The sequence below is a fragment of the Aythya ferina genome, assembly GCF_964211825.1.
Source record: "Aythya ferina genome assembly, chromosome: 14".
NCBI lineage: Eukaryota > Metazoa > Chordata > Aves > Anseriformes > Anatidae > Aythya > Aythya ferina.
The window spans coordinates 8740148-8757073 of NC_140312.1; the positions used below are offsets into that span (position 1 = coordinate 8740148).

The 16926-nt window shown below is 44.7% G+C and overlaps 1 protein-coding gene and 1 long non-coding RNA gene across 19 annotated transcripts in view; both read right to left on the bottom strand.

Moving 5' to 3' along the window:
* Positions 1 to 16926, bottom strand: part of LOC311444706 (serine protease inhibitor Kazal-type 5-like) — an 82535-nt gene that overhangs the window by 13366 nt on the left and 52243 nt on the right. For 9 of the 18 annotated variants that reach the window (XR_014698005.1, XR_014698006.1, XM_084536075.1 and 6 more), the window contains 3 exons: positions 8067 to 8272; positions 1485 to 1510; positions 311 to 495 (listed from right to left, as the gene is read on the bottom strand). Coding sequence is in view for 16 of the 18 variants with exons in the window: in XM_084536075.1 (XP_084392201.1) it covers positions 311 to 495; positions 1485 to 1510; positions 8067 to 8272 (417 nt within the window). In the remaining 2 variants the exon portion in view is untranslated. Of the gene's footprint in view, positions 1 to 310; positions 496 to 1484; positions 1511 to 2644; positions 2725 to 8066; positions 8273 to 16926 lie in introns of all 18 variants that reach the window. The other 9 variants (XM_084536068.1, XM_084536070.1, XM_084536072.1 and 6 more) reach the window with 5 other exon arrangements.
* On the bottom strand, positions 10450 to 13432 carry LOC311444730. The gene is made up of 2 exons (XR_014698024.1): positions 12327 to 13432; positions 10450 to 11509 (listed from the first exon to the last, which is right to left on the bottom strand). It is a non-coding gene; the product is annotated as an uncharacterized lncRNA (long non-coding RNA).

Consider the following 16926-nt stretch of genomic DNA (forward strand, 5'->3'; position numbering starts at 1 on the left):
AGTGGCATTTTGCCATCCTTTCTCTCTGCCTAACACCCAAGTGTTCCATCCCATTCAACATCATCTACAGGAACAAGAAATGAAATCCACGTGTTTTTTTCTCGCCCGTGGGCTTGTTCCTCACAGCCTGTCCCCCCTGCCCTCTGTGCTATCAGCTCCAGAGCACTAACAGGCACGCAGGTTTGCTGAAAATCTATGGACAGATCTGCCTGGCCCAGGGCTGCAGCACTCAGATGGAGCCTCCCAGGAGCAGGCACTTCGCTATGGGATGAGAGAAGGCACCCAAAGGGGCCGGGCGGCCGATACTCACAGCAGCCTCTGGCACATCAGGCACTTGTTGAGGTCCCTCTTGCCATCCGGGCCGTTGATGGGCTGCTTGTTGGTGGGGCAGGAAAACTTGCCGCTGCGAAGGAGGGACCAAATTTTCATGCACTCATTCTGAAACGTGCGGAAGAGGGTAGTCAGCGGAGGGTTCCCTCGGAGGCCATCGAGATCCTGAGGACAGTTCATTCACATTTCATTTTTGGGGTGGTCCGTGTTCTCTGGACAACAATGAGCTTTCCACACCAGGGTGGCTACCACACTCCTTGCCCCCATCCCTCACCACAGGCTGTGCCAGGAGCCCCTCTTGTGGCTCCCGAGGCAGAAGAGACAAGAAGAAAGTTCAAAGCCCGCTGCAAGGGCCATTATTCATGAGAAAAGGAATACACATTTAATTTGCATACAGCTGCAAATTGCTACCCACTGCAGGGGAGGACTGTATATTATAAAGTAATTCAAGAGCAGCAAATAAAGCCCTAGAAGTGCCAGCAGGATGTGAAAGCAATGAATTGGCCAGAGCAGAGTGAGGAGAGATTCGGGTGCAAGGGATGAGCCACAGAGAAGTACAATCTTCTCAGGGAGTGGAGCACCAACATTGTCTCATGTGGCATCAGCCAGTTGCCTCTTCTGCTGGGGAACTGGAGATGCAGGTTAGGGAGAATGAACGAAGCATTTAGTTTTGTTTTTTTGTCTACTATATTTTCTAAATGGGTCTTTGCTAGGGAGAGACAAGCTTGTTTGATTAAAACATGAATAGAGCTGACTTCTCGGTCATTGAATCAGATCATTTTCTGAATCTCAAAGGACTTTGCTTAATTCTTTTAATTATCAGACTCAGAAAAGGGGGGTTTCTGCTGAATCAGAAGCAAATATCATTAGAAATATAGCTCATGCCATTTCTAACTTCATCCCATAAGACTTCCAGCTCTGAGCAGTTTGGTGCACTATGCTGAACACATATCTGAACACACACTGTCAGCTAGAGCCATTGCTGATTATAAGCATGTTGTCTCTAAACATGGTGAAATTCAATCCCTGTTTTCAGCCCTAGAACAGAGTGATCTCTCAGTACAGTTTGTCTGAATGACTTTGCTTAAAGCGTGCATTAAGCAGCGTAGTTGTCAAAACAAAAGAAGAACCAAAATAGAAAAGGTTGGACTCGCCTTAATCGAAGCTTGGCTGGCAACATCTGTGGAGAAAAAAAAAAAAAACCAAACAAACAATGAAACCATACAAAGTCTTTGAAAGGAAATTTTTAAAATCAAAAGCCTTTAATTAAAATACTTGATGCAGTTTCATAATCCACTCAAATACCTCTAAATAAAAACTAATCCAATACATTATTGTACATTGATAGAAAGGACTGGGCATTAGAGACTTTCTGGAAGATTGCTTTTTTTTGCGATTCAAATGCAAAAACAAATCCTTTTTTGTGCCCCCCTTCACTGTGTTACTTTTCAGAGTATTAAAATCCCAATTTCAAGGATTGTTTGATAAGAGTTTCTCTATTATTCTACTCCACTGCCTTGGTAGTGGCATCAACCTTACACAAATACTTTTAGCTTTCTTCATCTTCACATAAAACTGGGACACTAGAGCCAGCCCATAATATCATTGTTTATCCAAACCTTCAAATTCCTTTTCAAGGCCCATTCCATTCGCAGTATTTTTTATAAATTACCAAATTAATGAGTCAGTAGATGGGTCGCTGATATGTTTCTTTCTACTAAGCCATTTAGAGCAAGTATAATATATATTTCATCCTTTTCTCTTGCATCATCTGTGGCATCACAGGGAACCATCAAAAAATCCTCCATCAGCTCTTTTTCAGTATAAATGGGCAGCAAAGTGAAAGACCATTACATCAAGTCTGAACTCCTGCTGAAGTTTCTCTACTGCAGCCCTATGAAAATGCATTCACTAGCAAGAACTTTGACAAAAAATTCCTATTTTTCTGAATTCACCAAAATATACTTTTGTTCAAAATTAAACATTTTACGTGAAAGTCCAGCCAGGTTGGAAATTTGTATTCTTCCACATAAACAACTGGGGTGATTGGTTTTAGGGTTTGTTTTATTATTTTTAAACTGTTAACCCTACTAAATATATTTCCGTCTATTGGTGGAACTTTACCATTCTCAAGTGCAAAAGAAAAAGCAATTATCAAGAATGTGTTAAATAAAAATCAATCCCATAAGTGGTACAGAAAAAATGGTCTTCTGTTGCTCCTTTTAAAGAGCAAGGGCTCTCTAATCCTCTATTTCGCTGTCTTTAAGTGCTGTACCAGGCCCAGATTTCAGCACAAAGAACAGAGTTTACTAACCTGAGAAGAAGCAGAAAAATGCCAGAGCAAGGACCACCGAGGCACCTTCTATTTTCATGGTGAGGGTGGCGACTGTTTGCCTGTGTTGACTCTATTAGTGCATTGCTCAATGAGACCCAAAGAAAGGGCTCAGGTCAGATCACGTATATATAGATGAGCAGATTCTCCGCCTTCGTTATGACATAATCTTCCCAAGAACCATCATTAGCCGCAAAAACCAGTTTGATGACAGTAGCTTTAAATTCTAATCATCCCATTAACACAATTAATTTCCATAAGGATGGGACATATTTGAGTCACTCCCTGCATTTTGTCAAGGTAAGAAAATTATAAATGGATCATTTCATTTTACCCACATGGCCGGGGGAATTCTTACCACCTTCAGGGTGGTTTATAAGACAGAGGTATTTCAGAGCATACCACTAATTGCTTTTCATATCTCAACAAAATAGCTGAAAGGGGTTTATTTTAATTATTTTTTTTCAGCAGACAATGGGAAGACTGGGTCACTCAAGACCTCTGCAAGTCAGTTGGCTTTCATTAAAGCACCTAAGTTTGAAGCCAAATAGTAAGCATCCAGGCAAGTTTGAAAAACACCAGGCTTGAGGCAGTGTTGGAAGACTTTGAATTTGTTCCTACAATTCACATAGTGCTGCGTTAACGAGAAAACCTTATAGCAAGATCCTCATTCATCCCTTCCCTGTTTTTCTCCATTATCTTTGGAAGAAAGGGCAGTGTTATTAGTGAAAAACCTTTCCTCAGCCCACCTGGGACCTGGCAGACCATATAGATACTGCTCCTCAAGCAGATCAGTGCTCACAGAGGTGTGACGTTATTGATGCTAAAGGGTTCAGCAAAGTGGCCTCGCTTAAGTCTTTCCCAAAGAAAAGGTGAAATAATGTAGGTGGTTGTTCCAGGGGACAGAGTTTATCAGAAGATGCAAGAAAATAAAATAAGGTTAACGTCAAAGTTTTGGAATATGATTTACACAGGAAGAAGCTGTGCAGCTTGTTCACTGGGAAGAATAGGAGAATTTGGAGAGAAAAGTCATTTGTAAGGTTTGAAGGTGGATAAATGGCAATCCAGCAGACCAGAGCTGCAAGATACTTGAACACAGGCAAGCAGGCAGAGGCCACACCAGAGAGGCAAGTCAGCTCCATCTGAAGAAGGAAGAAAACATATTTTCGCATGACGTATGCACTTGGCCAGAGAGGCCAACGCAGCTCAGCTCAAGTATAAACTCTCATAATAAATTGCTGCCACATGTTTCCCAAATCAGAATAGTTGCTACTGTTTACAACTGGAGCCAAAGCCAAACGAGTAGAAAGTCCTAATTTGGTATGTGGTCATCCCTAATGTTTCTTTTCCAGTCAAAAAATTAAGTCATATGCAGGTTCACAGTGGTGAATTTGGAAAATGAAACTGCCCGAGGTCACACAGATGCTTAGTGGTAGATTGGAAGAGCTGTGTGTTGCCCTGAACCATGACATCATTTCTGTACACGTATTTGGGCATGGAATTAGAGGGGAGACCAACAGGAAAAGAAAATAACTAACCTGATATAGCATGTCTCAGTAAATTCTTGGGAGAAACTGGAAAAGAACTATGATGGAAAAAGCCAAAATGTACGGTAATTTAGAACTGCATAGAGCTGGAAGCCTTTCTGGAGCATGAAAACAAAAGACATTCTTGGCTACTGAGGTGTCTTCCCATGAGTCAGTCACAGGGTAGAAAGGGAGATGCATTTTTAGATGGGTTTTATTTTAAAGATCTTTTTTTCCACTAAAAGTTCCATTCCCATAAAGTGAAAGAACGCCCTGATTTCAGACAGCTGGCTGACCACCTCATTCCTGAAGGAGGTACTGTGGGTCCTGCACCTGGTCAGACTGGCCAAGTGAGAACAAATTGCAGCCCTGACAACACACCTCAGGTCAAGGAAGAGGGAAGAGACCCAGACCCCAACTCCAGACCAACCCTGTGACTGCTGCATCTCACTCCCATCCTCGCACCCTTGCACCCCATCCACCAGCCAAACCCACACCAATGTGTGGGAGAAGGCCAGAATACCCCAAAAGTCCATCGAGACCAAAGCCAGAGCCACTTTCAGTACTAAATCTCTCCAAAAAAGAGAAAGATTTACTTCTAATTACTACCATATAATTACAATCTCCTGAAAAAAAAAATAATAAAAACAATCAATGGTATGAAAAGTGACGTGAGGGGATGGGGAGAATCCTACAAAGCCATAGGATTTGAAGGATTTGGTCCTGTGTACTTGACTTACAAGAGGAAACCCAGTCACAATAACGAAGGATGACAGCAAGAGTATTAAACAAACCTTGCCTGACTCACTTGATTGCCTTTATTGATGGATTTACACAATAAAGTCTCCATCCTGCACTGGAATCCAGTCAACCCACTAATTTCTGTGGGATTTTGTATTGCAGGATCTAATCTGCTGTAGAAGAGATGTTCCTGATCTTTTAGCAATGAATTTGGTACAGCACCTTGCTAATCTTGATTTAAAGATAATGCCAAACATCTGAAGAGCGATGTGCCATTGAGGAAAGCAGCTGGAAGCAAGAGATGCTGCAAAGACCCTTTTGTTCTTTTCTCCATTTCAAATTTAGAAGAGAAGTAAAGAGCGTATAAAACGGTGCTAGGTAGGACAGCTCTCACAGAGTCCAATTTCCTACGCACTCTGCTAGAAAAATTGGAGAATGGGATAAAAATAATCATGGAGGAGCAACTGGGAAAATGCAGGGGATGGGGATGGAGAATAATGTGAAATTTAGGCAAACTTGTGAGGCAGAAATCCAACAGGCTGTAAGGAATCCTAGGGACAAAACAGAACAGCAATCAAACTGGGACAGCCCCAGCGTGGGCAGGACACAGGCAGAGACATTTACCTCTTCCTCATTCAGAGCCCATAAAAAGTTCAGGAAAGAGTCCAATAAACAGCCAAATAGTTCACAAACAAATAATTTAAATGCCTTATCCTTTCATCATTTTCCTTCCTTTCATGACATGGCACTATCCCATTTTGTATATGGAATCACCTCCTTTCTGATGGGTTCAGCATCACCTGGGGATGTTTCAGTCCCTGACAGTATAACTGTTCAACTTCTCTGCCTTGGTAGTTCCTCACTGGTCAGATGCCAGCCTCCACCCCAAGCAGCTCCAAGGGCATGCTCCATGTTTGAGAGCATGGAGCAGGAGCAGTGCCCCATTCTCACCCCAGAGCAATGCAGTGTTTTGGCTCAAATCTCTAAAGGCACCACATGAGAACAAAGTGACCCCAATAAGGACAAGCCCACATTTCATCTACTTTGGTATTCTGCCGGGGACTTTCCCCTTTGCAGCGCTAAGGTTGCCTCTTGTTTTCCACAGGAAACCCCACATCCCTGCGACCAGTTCTGTGACTCCAGCACCGTAACTGTGACTCCCAGTGACAAAAGGGGACTTTGCCCAGTGCCGCTGCTGGGTCCTCAGATCAAACTGAAAAACTAACACACGATTCCATGAGCTGCTAGCCCTGCTCACCTGCAGAGCCTAGGGCTCCTTGCTTTTCCTGCTGAGCACCAGCCGAGCTCACCTTAGCACAGCCTCACTGGTCTCAGGGTGCTCCCTTGGGCAGCTCGTGCTCTGTCACCTCTCCAGGCACCCCCTTCTCACTAGGGCATGCAACCTGTGACACCTGCCCTCTGCTGCTCTCACGTTCCAGGGAAATAAACTCCTTCATGCCCAGCAAGAAATAACATGAGGAGTGAAATAATCCAATGTTTAATAGAGCTACCCATTATTCCCACCAGAGATATTCTTTTCTGTCCTGATTGGCATGCTTTTTACCTCCCTCCCTTCTTCCATTCTCAGAGCAACTCTGTCCACAGCAACACCTGATGCTTGTTTCTCTAAAACTTCTTTTCCAGCCCACCACTACATCTCTCTCAAACCAGCAACCCTCAGGGCTAAACGAGAAGGGACATGGTTGTTTGGCATATTTAGCAAAGGAAATGTAGAGTAGATGGTATTTTGCTTCCCAGAGAAGCAGAGTCCAGAGCTCTCAACGTCAGTAGTGCTATATGAGTTGCACCTCCAGAGTGAGATATTTCAAAACCGAAGGACTTCAAAGGCACTTTCCTATTTTTAATCAGCCTCTCAGCACAAGAGGCCCCTTGCAGCTCCTTTGGGCTCATCTGCAGCTCTCAAATAGAAAATAAAGGGTAGAGCACCATGCTGCCACACTAACATTGCAAGCTAACAGTCTTTTGGGCTGCAGCTATGTGGGTGTTGTGCACAGAGTCCCCATTCTTTGCATCCTGCTGCCTTACTTAGTGCCTTGGAAAAGGACTCATCTTTTCTGTCAACAACAACATCAGTACCGTTTCCTCCCCTCCAGGGATACCCGGTTATTCACCCACCCCGTGCTGCAAGAGCCACGAGTCTTACCCATCTCCTCAGCACAATTTGGGAGGCACCTCACCTGCACACATCCCGTGCAAGACAAGGTTTATGACAGCAGACAAACCTCTTTAGCTTGCACCCACTTCTATGACTGAAATCCAGTAGCTGATCAGCCAACAAGCCAGTCAGCCCCAAACTAACGGAGTCTGAGTTTCCAGACTGCAATAGCTATGTGCCTCAGCACTCCCTTGTTCATACCTGCTGCTGCCACAGCTCTCAGGCAAGCTCTGCCCAGACCTCCAGGGAAGCAAGTCTCAGTCATTCTGAAATCCAAATTACAGCACAGTCACCCAAGGTCTATACCACAGTCCTCTTCCTTTGAGCAGGATGAACCTTCTGAGCCCAAAATTGAGCCCCACCAGCCCGACCCAGTGAAAATTCCTTCAAGTAGCTTCTCATTTCCAACCCTGTTGCTGTGTATGCAATTCAGCCCAGCAGCACACCACCTGGCTGCATTGCTGCAACGGCTGGTTGTGTTAACTCTCAGCATCCTGGAGCACTATTCCCTCTGGAGCGGATCACAAAGGAGAGTGAATTGCTAGAGGCCAGGAGGAGAATGACAGGAATTTCCTGACTCCATCCACCTCTGAGAATTTCGGTTGCAGAGCAAGTCTTGCACATCCTAGAGTGCGCAGAGCTTCAGCAAAATGTTTCAGAAGCACGTCTGGAGCACGGCAGTAAGCTTCACCAACAAAAAACTGTGTGTCAAGTGGACTCACTGCTTCAAAGGGAAAGAATAAGGATGAGCTTAATTTGGACCTGCAGTTGTATAAACCTCTTTGCACAGAGAGCCTCTAACAGCTTTGTCTAAACCCAGCACCTACTGCATCCTCCTCCAGACCCAGGATCTCATCAGTCATGCCCTTCCTTGTCACCATGTCCTTTCCTGCCCAAATCTACCTTTTAGCTCCGATCAACACTAAAATTGCAAAAAGCATCTTTGGTTATGGACTCTTACATGTCATTTGCACAAACTCCAGCGTGGAAAGGTCGTGACACACACCAGGTCCCCGCGTCACGTCTGCAGTACAATCACAGCAACTTCCAGCATTCTGTGCTCGAGCCAGCCTTGCCTTTGCAATCCTTCTTAGGCCATGAGCCACCATGACATGTGGCTGACTCTTCTGGACAGGCCTCTGCCACTGCTGACTTGGCTTGACGATGCTGGGGAGGAGGGGGAAATGAATCAGGAAGTGAGCAACCGTGAGAGGTGTATGTCTGAAAGGCAGGGATGAGGCTAACTTTGGAAGATCACAATAACAGCGTGTAACACATGCCATCTTCAAAGCACTAATGAATCCCTACAAGGTTCCCCTGTTATTATTTGCATTTCACAGATGGGTATATTAAGATGCAGAAGGCCACATTATCCTCTGGGTCACACCTATTTCAGACTATTCATCTCTAGTCTTATACTGGTATTCATCCCTGTGGTGTGAGAGATCCTCCCACCAGTCAAAACAACAATGCTATCTCTCAGACAGGCTTGGTGTGGGAATCACTAGTATGATCTATGGTCTGATTTGCACAGCACACTGGGCTGACTGGTCCTATTGATCTCTCCTGGCCTTGAAAACCTACCAGTTAATCAATTCTCCCCTCCTACCAGGCTGAAGGTACAAAGGAGTTCTGCCTCATTGCTGGCTTGGATGCTTTTAATATTTGTCTTTCTTGATGTGAAATATGACAGAAAACCAAGGGAGAGATGCATCTGGGAGCATCTAACATACCACCCAGCCTCGACTGAGGCAGCAGTCTCAGCCTGGCCCACAGAAAGGTCCCACCTTCCAGCCAGGAGCCTCCCCACAGCTCAACAGCTTTTGTTCGTAGAAGAATGAAGCTGCCCTGGGAAGTGGGCTCCTTGAGAGAGCAAAACTGCTCCCCGAGCTATAAGCAATACCATGTGGGGCTGGGGCGACAGGATGCTGGAACCAGCCTCTGCATTCAGGAGAGATCCAGCATGGAAGCAACAAGCTCTCCCTGCCAGCTCGGGGGAAGCAGCCTGCCGATCCTGATGTCAACGCTTTCCAGGGCAGTATTCGCTCATTAAAAGTGGCTGTGCTGGAAGTGGCGGGAGCTGGGTTTTGATCTACAAGGCCTCAGCAAATAACAGCTGCACAGTGAAAGGACTTCCCACCCTGACATCCCATGGAGCTGCAAAGGACTTGCAGGCTCGGAAGGCCACCAAGATCTGCACTTTGATGGGCCCTACCAGAGCTAGCTGATTTCGTGGCCGTTAACAGTATTTGTAGCTTAGATAAGGGTAATCAAAATCTCATCATTCAGGGCGTAAACTGATCGCCTGCAGGGGTTAGAAAGGAATTTTACTTCATGTGCAGCATTGCATAACTGCCTGGATTCATTGTGGGTATTTTCCAGCTTCTGCTGAGCACCAGCCATGGGCCACAGCTAGAAGCGAAGCACAGCACACCGGCTGAAAAGCCGAAGTCATCATGCAAAAAAAATCCCAACCCCATTGTTTGGAGACAAAGTAGGATGTTTCTGATTCTGGCTTCAGCTCACACATGGAAATAAAAGACAATGACTGTCAGTGGGCTGCTGAAACAGCAGAATTTCAACAGAGGAAGAAAAATCCATCCTGAGATTAGTTTCCTGTGGACAGTAAGAACAGCAGCAGTGAGCCCACAAGCGCAGCTCACAAAGGATTATGCAACATGAAATAACCCATTTGAGTAACATTGCCCCCTCCCTTGTTACCAGCTGGACCCTATAAGCACTGCTCCACTGAGGGGTATCAATAAGCTGCCCTCCAGAGCGGACCAGGCTCTTCCATGTCCTCCAGCAACCCTCATCACCAGCCATCCCCACCTGAACAAGGAGGGACAAGAACACGGTGTTTTTCTCTCTACAAAATTATTATTTATGTTTTATTAGTGGCAAAGGCTCTATAATGTTGGAATTGGCCACAGGGCGTGGTGGCCTAAGTGCCAGTACCCATCAGCACAGCAACAGCAGGAGGCCAAAACATGCCCTGTGTGGGTGTTGGTTGCTCTCAGATTATAGTATCACCACGCCCCGCTCTGCTAATTGCAGCATGAAACTCTGATCTCCACCATATGCCAGTGCCACTACTTTTAGCCATGCACGTGATCCATCACAACACTGGTCATTCCTCTGGGGGAACCTGCAGGAAGGCTCCCCCTTTCTTTCCCTTGTAGGAGGTAATTGAGAATACGGCATTTCCATACACACAAAAGACTAAGGATGGGGAAGACAATAGTGACACTACTAGAAGTACCTGATGCCATGGTTTGTGACTAGAACTGCTTGAAAGTTCTCCAAAGAAAACTATCAATTTTACTCTGAAAAATAGTCACATCTGAAGAAGTGAAGTGTGTGCATGAGACCTATAGATTTTTCATAATCTTCTGTCTTTCTGTATTCTTCCAACTTAGGTGAAAGCACACAAATTACACAGATTTGCATGTTGTGGAAAACCCTGTTTTGAAATTAAGAGGTACAAGACATCTGCAAGGCACCCATAGCTTGCATTTCAGACACTGTGCCACATTTCCCCGATCTGATGATGGTGTGGCAATACCTGGGTAAGACAAAACTTGTTCCTTTGTGAGGTGCATAAAGGTTTAAACAGCTGAAAAGGGAGGCATGTTGTCAAATAGCATCATTACTTTCTGGTTCATCCTTGCCAAAGCTGATGGCACAGTCCTTGATACTTTAGGAGAGAGACAAAGCACCAGAAATGCACCAGGATTTTCAGGAATCACATCAGGTCTAACACAAAGAAATTTTCACTCCATCCTCATTACTCAGCTGTGTATCCATGTGCCAAAACCTGGGTTTCGTGTTGGCATTTAAAGTTGCAAGTTTGTACCTGGTTCCCAGCTAATATGCTTGCTACTGAACGAATAATCCCTGTTTTCTGTTGGGAGTGTTTGCCAGGCCCTTTCTAGCAACTGTACTAGGACACTGAGCATTTCCAGCTAGCATACATGCAGATGTGAGACTTCTGGCATTAGCATCCCACAGTAAAGCTCTCCTTTGTGTTGGAGAGCCAGAACTTTTCCACACAATACCTTCTGGCCAGACAGTTCTGTTTGTGCTGAGTACAGAGCTTGATCTGAGACACATAAATGTTGTGGAGACATTCCAACAAGCTGTCCATGTGGCCAGTGAGCTGGGGTACACCATATACAGGACACTTCAGGCCCTGCCCATCCTGCAGGTAGGATGAAGGTTGCCTCTGGGCTCCCCCAGGCATAGGCATGGATCAGACCACCCAGCAGGAGTGCTAAATGCTCACCAACTGGTCATCTGCTGTGCTACGGGTACCTTCCAACATCTCCAGAACATCTCCAGCAGACACAGATGATTGCCATGGCAGTGTTTTTTTATTATTATTTTTTCCATCCATCTCCTCTTCTGGAAGACAGAGAAGGGAATAAGCCATCTTCCTTCTCAACAGCACAAGAGACCGTACCTGTGCTGTTGGCTCTTTTTTGTTCCATGTCTCTGACCTCCCACTTACACCATCAAAGATAGGGAAAGAACTTTTCCTAAAGAATTCCTGGACCTTTCAGGCTTTTTCATCTTATTTGGTGGTCCAAAGCACTCTCCTAACCACTGGAAAATCAGAGCGCTTTTGTCAACTTGTCAAGCATATGCACTCCATGGCAGCTCAACACACATTTAACCCAACCACTTTCCCCAAGGGACTGTTATAAACCACTCTTTTCCATGGGCACTCATCCACACACAGTTCTGTTATACCTGCAGCAGGAATGTCCTCACCACAGAGCCCTGAGGTTTACCTGATTACCTTTAACTACCTGTGGCTTTTCCCTTGCGTTTAATAACACCATTCCACACAACACACTAGCCTGTGTACCCATGTCCAACTTAATAAGCATCCCATTGCAACCAGGTCACCACTCTGGTGGAGAAGCAGAGAGGTTAACAAATGCCTAATGACAGCAGTGGCAGGAGCACGTTCACCAGTGGGGATCAATTAGAAAACTCGCTACTGGGATCAGCACCTGGCGAACACCAACAGCACCCCAGAGCTGAAACAAGGCCAGGGAAATACCCAAGTCAAAGCTATTTCAAGGTTTTTCTAGGAACATCTAGAACATGACCTGGCCTTGTTCTTCACCAGTCAGTGCCTGGCAGAAGGGCTACACCCATAAAACATCATATGGGTGCTATCCAACCATGGAGCCAAGCTCCTGTGGGCACTCACCTTTGTATTAAAACATCCAGTGTCTTGGCTGAGTGTGCTCTATGTGTTTGTCTGTGTTGGTGAGGGACCAATAGCAATATTGTCTTTGCTGGCAGACTTCTGGGATCTGAGCCTGTGATCCCTTCCAGGACTGGGCTTCCATTTGCTATTTGTTTCCCAGCTGAAAATAAGGCCATGATCCAACATTTAGGCTGCAGAAACAGAGTCTTCCAAATAGGATTTAGTAAGTTTCTGTAATTCTTGCATTTGCACCGTTTGTAGGAACAAGGCATGGGACAAAGGATGCCACAGATGAGCTATTGCACTTGAGTACACCTGTACACACAGCTACAAGCCAAAAAGGAGACATTGCCACTGCCAGACAGAAACAGGGAGCAGCAACTGAGCTGCTACCTCAGGAATCCCCCCTTCATTTTTAGAAATTTCTGCTTGTAGCAAGGTAAGTCTCCTGCATTTGAAGAGCCCTTTTCATTTCTCTCCCTTCTGCATCATTTTTTTTTTCCCACATGTTTACATGGCTTCTGCTGCTGCTTGTCCTTCTGCAGCACAATCACACCACCCAACTGCTGGTGGTGCAGAGGTCCATCCCTGAGCAAGTCCTTATCTCTCCAGAAGCTGTCCACCCATCACTTGCTGCAGACTGACTCAGTACCAGATGCTGCATCCAAAAAGCTATTTTCTTGTATTCATTGCCCTACACGTTTGGCTGTTTTACCTGGTGTACTGGCTTTAGGGAACACGTTTTGCCTTGTTAATCACTGTTGTCGGCGATGCCATGGAGCCTGCTTCCAAAGATGTAGGACAGATACACCCGTGATTCACCCTGGCATCAAACACTGCACTACCTCCACGGAGCGCAGAAGTGGAAAAGAACCTCCTGGGTCATCAAGTTCATCTGCCTGTCGTCACTAGTAACCACATCACTAGATCAATTAGGAAAAGGTTGATTGGCCTGTCACAGCTAATGGGCTCCTTGGTCTGGCAGAGGAATAAAGGATGCGAAGTCTGGAAGCTGCACCTAGGTGAAGTCAGGCTGGCAACAAGGGGTTACTCCATTTAATGGTGTCAGGTTTGTGCAGAAGAGCAGCGGTCCAAGACATCCTGCATCACCTGCAAATTTTCAGTCTAGTCTGAATGTTTTACCAATACAGTATTATCCAGTGGCTTTCTGCCTCAACTTTACATGTCTTTGGACTACTGATAAAAGGTTTGCAAAAGGCAAAGTAAAGCCTTTCCCACCAGCTCCATAATAGTATACTCAGTGGGAATTTCACCTTCCTGGAGAGAACCATAGGAATCCACAAGCTGAAAGAAAAGGTTTTAAAAAATCACTGCTCCCATTGAAACAAGAATTAACTCAAAGCAATTCTCTTGCTACAGTTAACTGGTTTAAATCCCACCCTAAGAGCTGCACCCATCACCAGGCTTCCAAAAGAAAGCAGTTAGCTGGAATTTGTTTGTTTTCAAGGTAAGAAAATAAAATTGAAAAGTACTGCATCCACATGCCCTGGGCTTTTTTCCACATGCTTTTGAAGATGCTCTCCTAGAGATTAGGCTGACATCTAAGATAATTAGCATATCTTCAGGCTAGAGATTTAATTAATAAACAAATAAGTCTCATTTACTAAGAGACCTGGGGAATTTTTTGTTGTCATATTTTCTCCTAACTGAACAGGTATACATTTCATCATGGTTATAACGGTGTTAGTACACACACTGTTCACTGTCAATTCTGGGGAAAAATAAACTTAAAGGGATAAAATAATGTTAGGTCAAATAGTGTTTTCTACATTCTTAATCTTTCTGTGCTTCATATTTCACAAAATCATAATATGCCAGATCAATGTGTAGTTTAGATAGCAAATCACTAACATTCAAAACACATTCAGAATTAATGCTTCCATTGCATTTGGGGTACTTTTCAGCCAGGTGTAAGGTTATGAATAATGGAATTGCCCAAAACGCACAGCAAATTCTGCTTAAGGAATCCTGCATATGCAGTGGGAATGGAGGGAGGTGCGTGTTTGAATCACTAAGTGACAGAACACGAATTCACCTTGCCTCTGAGCAACAGGACAAACAACCACGTTTTGCCCAGCCCGGAAGACATCTCTGTAGTTTTGTGCTGGATGTTTGTAGGAGCTCTCAAAAAGCAACAGCCTCAACAGCCTTGAGACAAGTGCCAAAACCTTATCAAAATAAAAACGTCCAAGTGTTTACATCTGATCATGATATTATTCATGTGAATAATTTATCCAGTCTGTTTAGTGGGCATCTGAAGACCCTTTTCAGATCATTCCATTCAGTCCCTCCTAATGGTATCACAAGGGTTGAGCTGAGGATGAATGCTGAGGATTTGAGCTGTTAGACTTGCACAGCTGAACAGCAAGGTGCACGAGTTATGGCTGGCCATGGGCAGGTCACCCAGGTCTGTACATGGTGAAGAAAGCCCACAGACCTCAAAGATAAAGTGCCATGCCTCGTAGCAAGAACGATCAGGCTAGAGGCTTGCTGGGACTAAGACACAACAGTGACACCTTTAAGGATGCTGGGGAAAACTTATTTAAGACCAGCTGTTCCAAAATTGCCTGAGGAAGGAGATCCATTCTGTTGACATCCCTCTGAAGATGAGGAATTCAGTGAAAAGGATGAGAAAGGCTATTGCAATAGAAACAGCTGAGGAGCAGAACATCACTTGCCTGCTAAATGCTAAGAGGGTGGTCTCACATCTGGACTGCCCCCTACTCAGTGAGCTGGGGAAGAACTCGTGGTGTGGTCCACATGGTCTCCACCAACACAGGATGGAGGAGGAGAACAATCTTGAAGGCAAGATTTAGCTGGTAGCTAGCAGGCTAAAGGCCAGGACCAACTCAGTTACATGCTCAGAAAAGCTCCTTCCAGTGCCCTGTGGAAAAATCCAGAGACATCGCAAGGTTCAGGAAATAGTACCTTGAGGACAGGCTTGAATAGGCACAGATCATGCGGCAAGGATCTAAATATTAAATCCAAATGAAAATAGATCAAGGCTGCTGGCACATAAAGAAGGTCTTTTAAACTAAATATTGTAGGAGAGCCAAGAGTTTGACAAGACATGTGGTTTGGGAAAACGCAGTCTCCAGTGGAGAAGTCATGAAAATTTTGCATCCTTGAATAAAAGGATAGGAGAGTTGCCAAAAACAGTCAGGGAGGAAACAGCAGACTGCAGCCCCAGCAGACAACAGCCCTCTCAGGCATGCAGAGCCAGAGAACAGAGTAAGACAACACCATGTACGCATTTCTATCCCAGTGCCAATGGTCTAAAAGCAGGATGAGTGAACAGCAGTGCCCTGATTTCAGATGGGACTATTAACATAACCAGCACCTTAGAAATCTGGTGGAAGGAAGATAAGCAGCGGGACATTGTAATGAGTGGCAACAAATTATACAGGAATGGGAGTAGGCTGGGCAGGTGGAGGAGCTGAGCTGTACATTAAAGGAGAGCTGATCAAAGAGCACAACCAAGTTAACTGTATCAACAAGTGCCAGAGTCCCTAGGATTGCAGTCCCATGCCCAGACATTATAATATTAAGGTTACTCCATCACCCGTCAAGAACAGGGCAATGACCACGAAACTTAAGATGAGGCTGTGATGAAAATATCAGGAAGCAAGCACAAGCAATGGAAGATATCCATCTTCGCATACAGATGGTGTAAGTAACAGGACAGAAAGATGTCCAAGTTTAAGATCGGAAGCTATTGCTTCTCCAGCAGCAATTAGTGACCTCTGAAGCATTAAGTCACTTCTTCAGCATGTTCTGAGCAGCACCCAGGAGCACCACTTCTTTGGATTTCAAGAAGCAAGGAGCCACTAGTGACATGCTTAAAACCAACAGTCCTGAAGAAGCCTTACAACCCTGCTACTGTAAGCTTCACTTAAAAACAGGAAGCTGACTAAAAATACAGACACTTGTTTAAAGTTAGTTAGAAAGGAAGAGTCAATAGGGAAAAAACATGCCCCAGAGGCAAGAAGACCATTTGAAGAAACGATTAGTGTAAGTACATATCTCCTAAGGGATTTATTTTCTAAAAAAAGTTAGTGTGCTTAGCAGAAAATGGTACAAACAGCACTAAGACAAGGCTAAGAAGTACTGTCCAAATAATGAAATTAAAAACAATCTAAAATATAAAGCCTTCTGCTGTGCCAAAATATACTACAAATATTCTGAGCAGAACGTTTCAAGTCACAGGCACTAATAACAAATTTGAGTGTCCATGATCAGAGGGCTAAGGGAGCCTCCAAGGAAGATAACACCATAGCAGAAAAGCTAAATTAACTTATTTATTCACAATAAATGGATAAATCCCATTAACACAGGGTCACATACAGGGACTAAGTCCTTCAGCAGCACTGAAGGAACTCAAAAAATGATCATCCAGCCCAAGCTCTGCACTGCACTTCTGCAGTAAAGGGAGAAAAGCTCATACAAACAGAATAATGCAGTAAGGACAGAGAAAGGACAGACCAGGGAAGACTCATGACAGGTTTTGGGGAGGAAAGTCCTGTCTTGTCATACATGAGAGTTCCACCAAGCATAGACAATGGCATTGTTTGACACAACT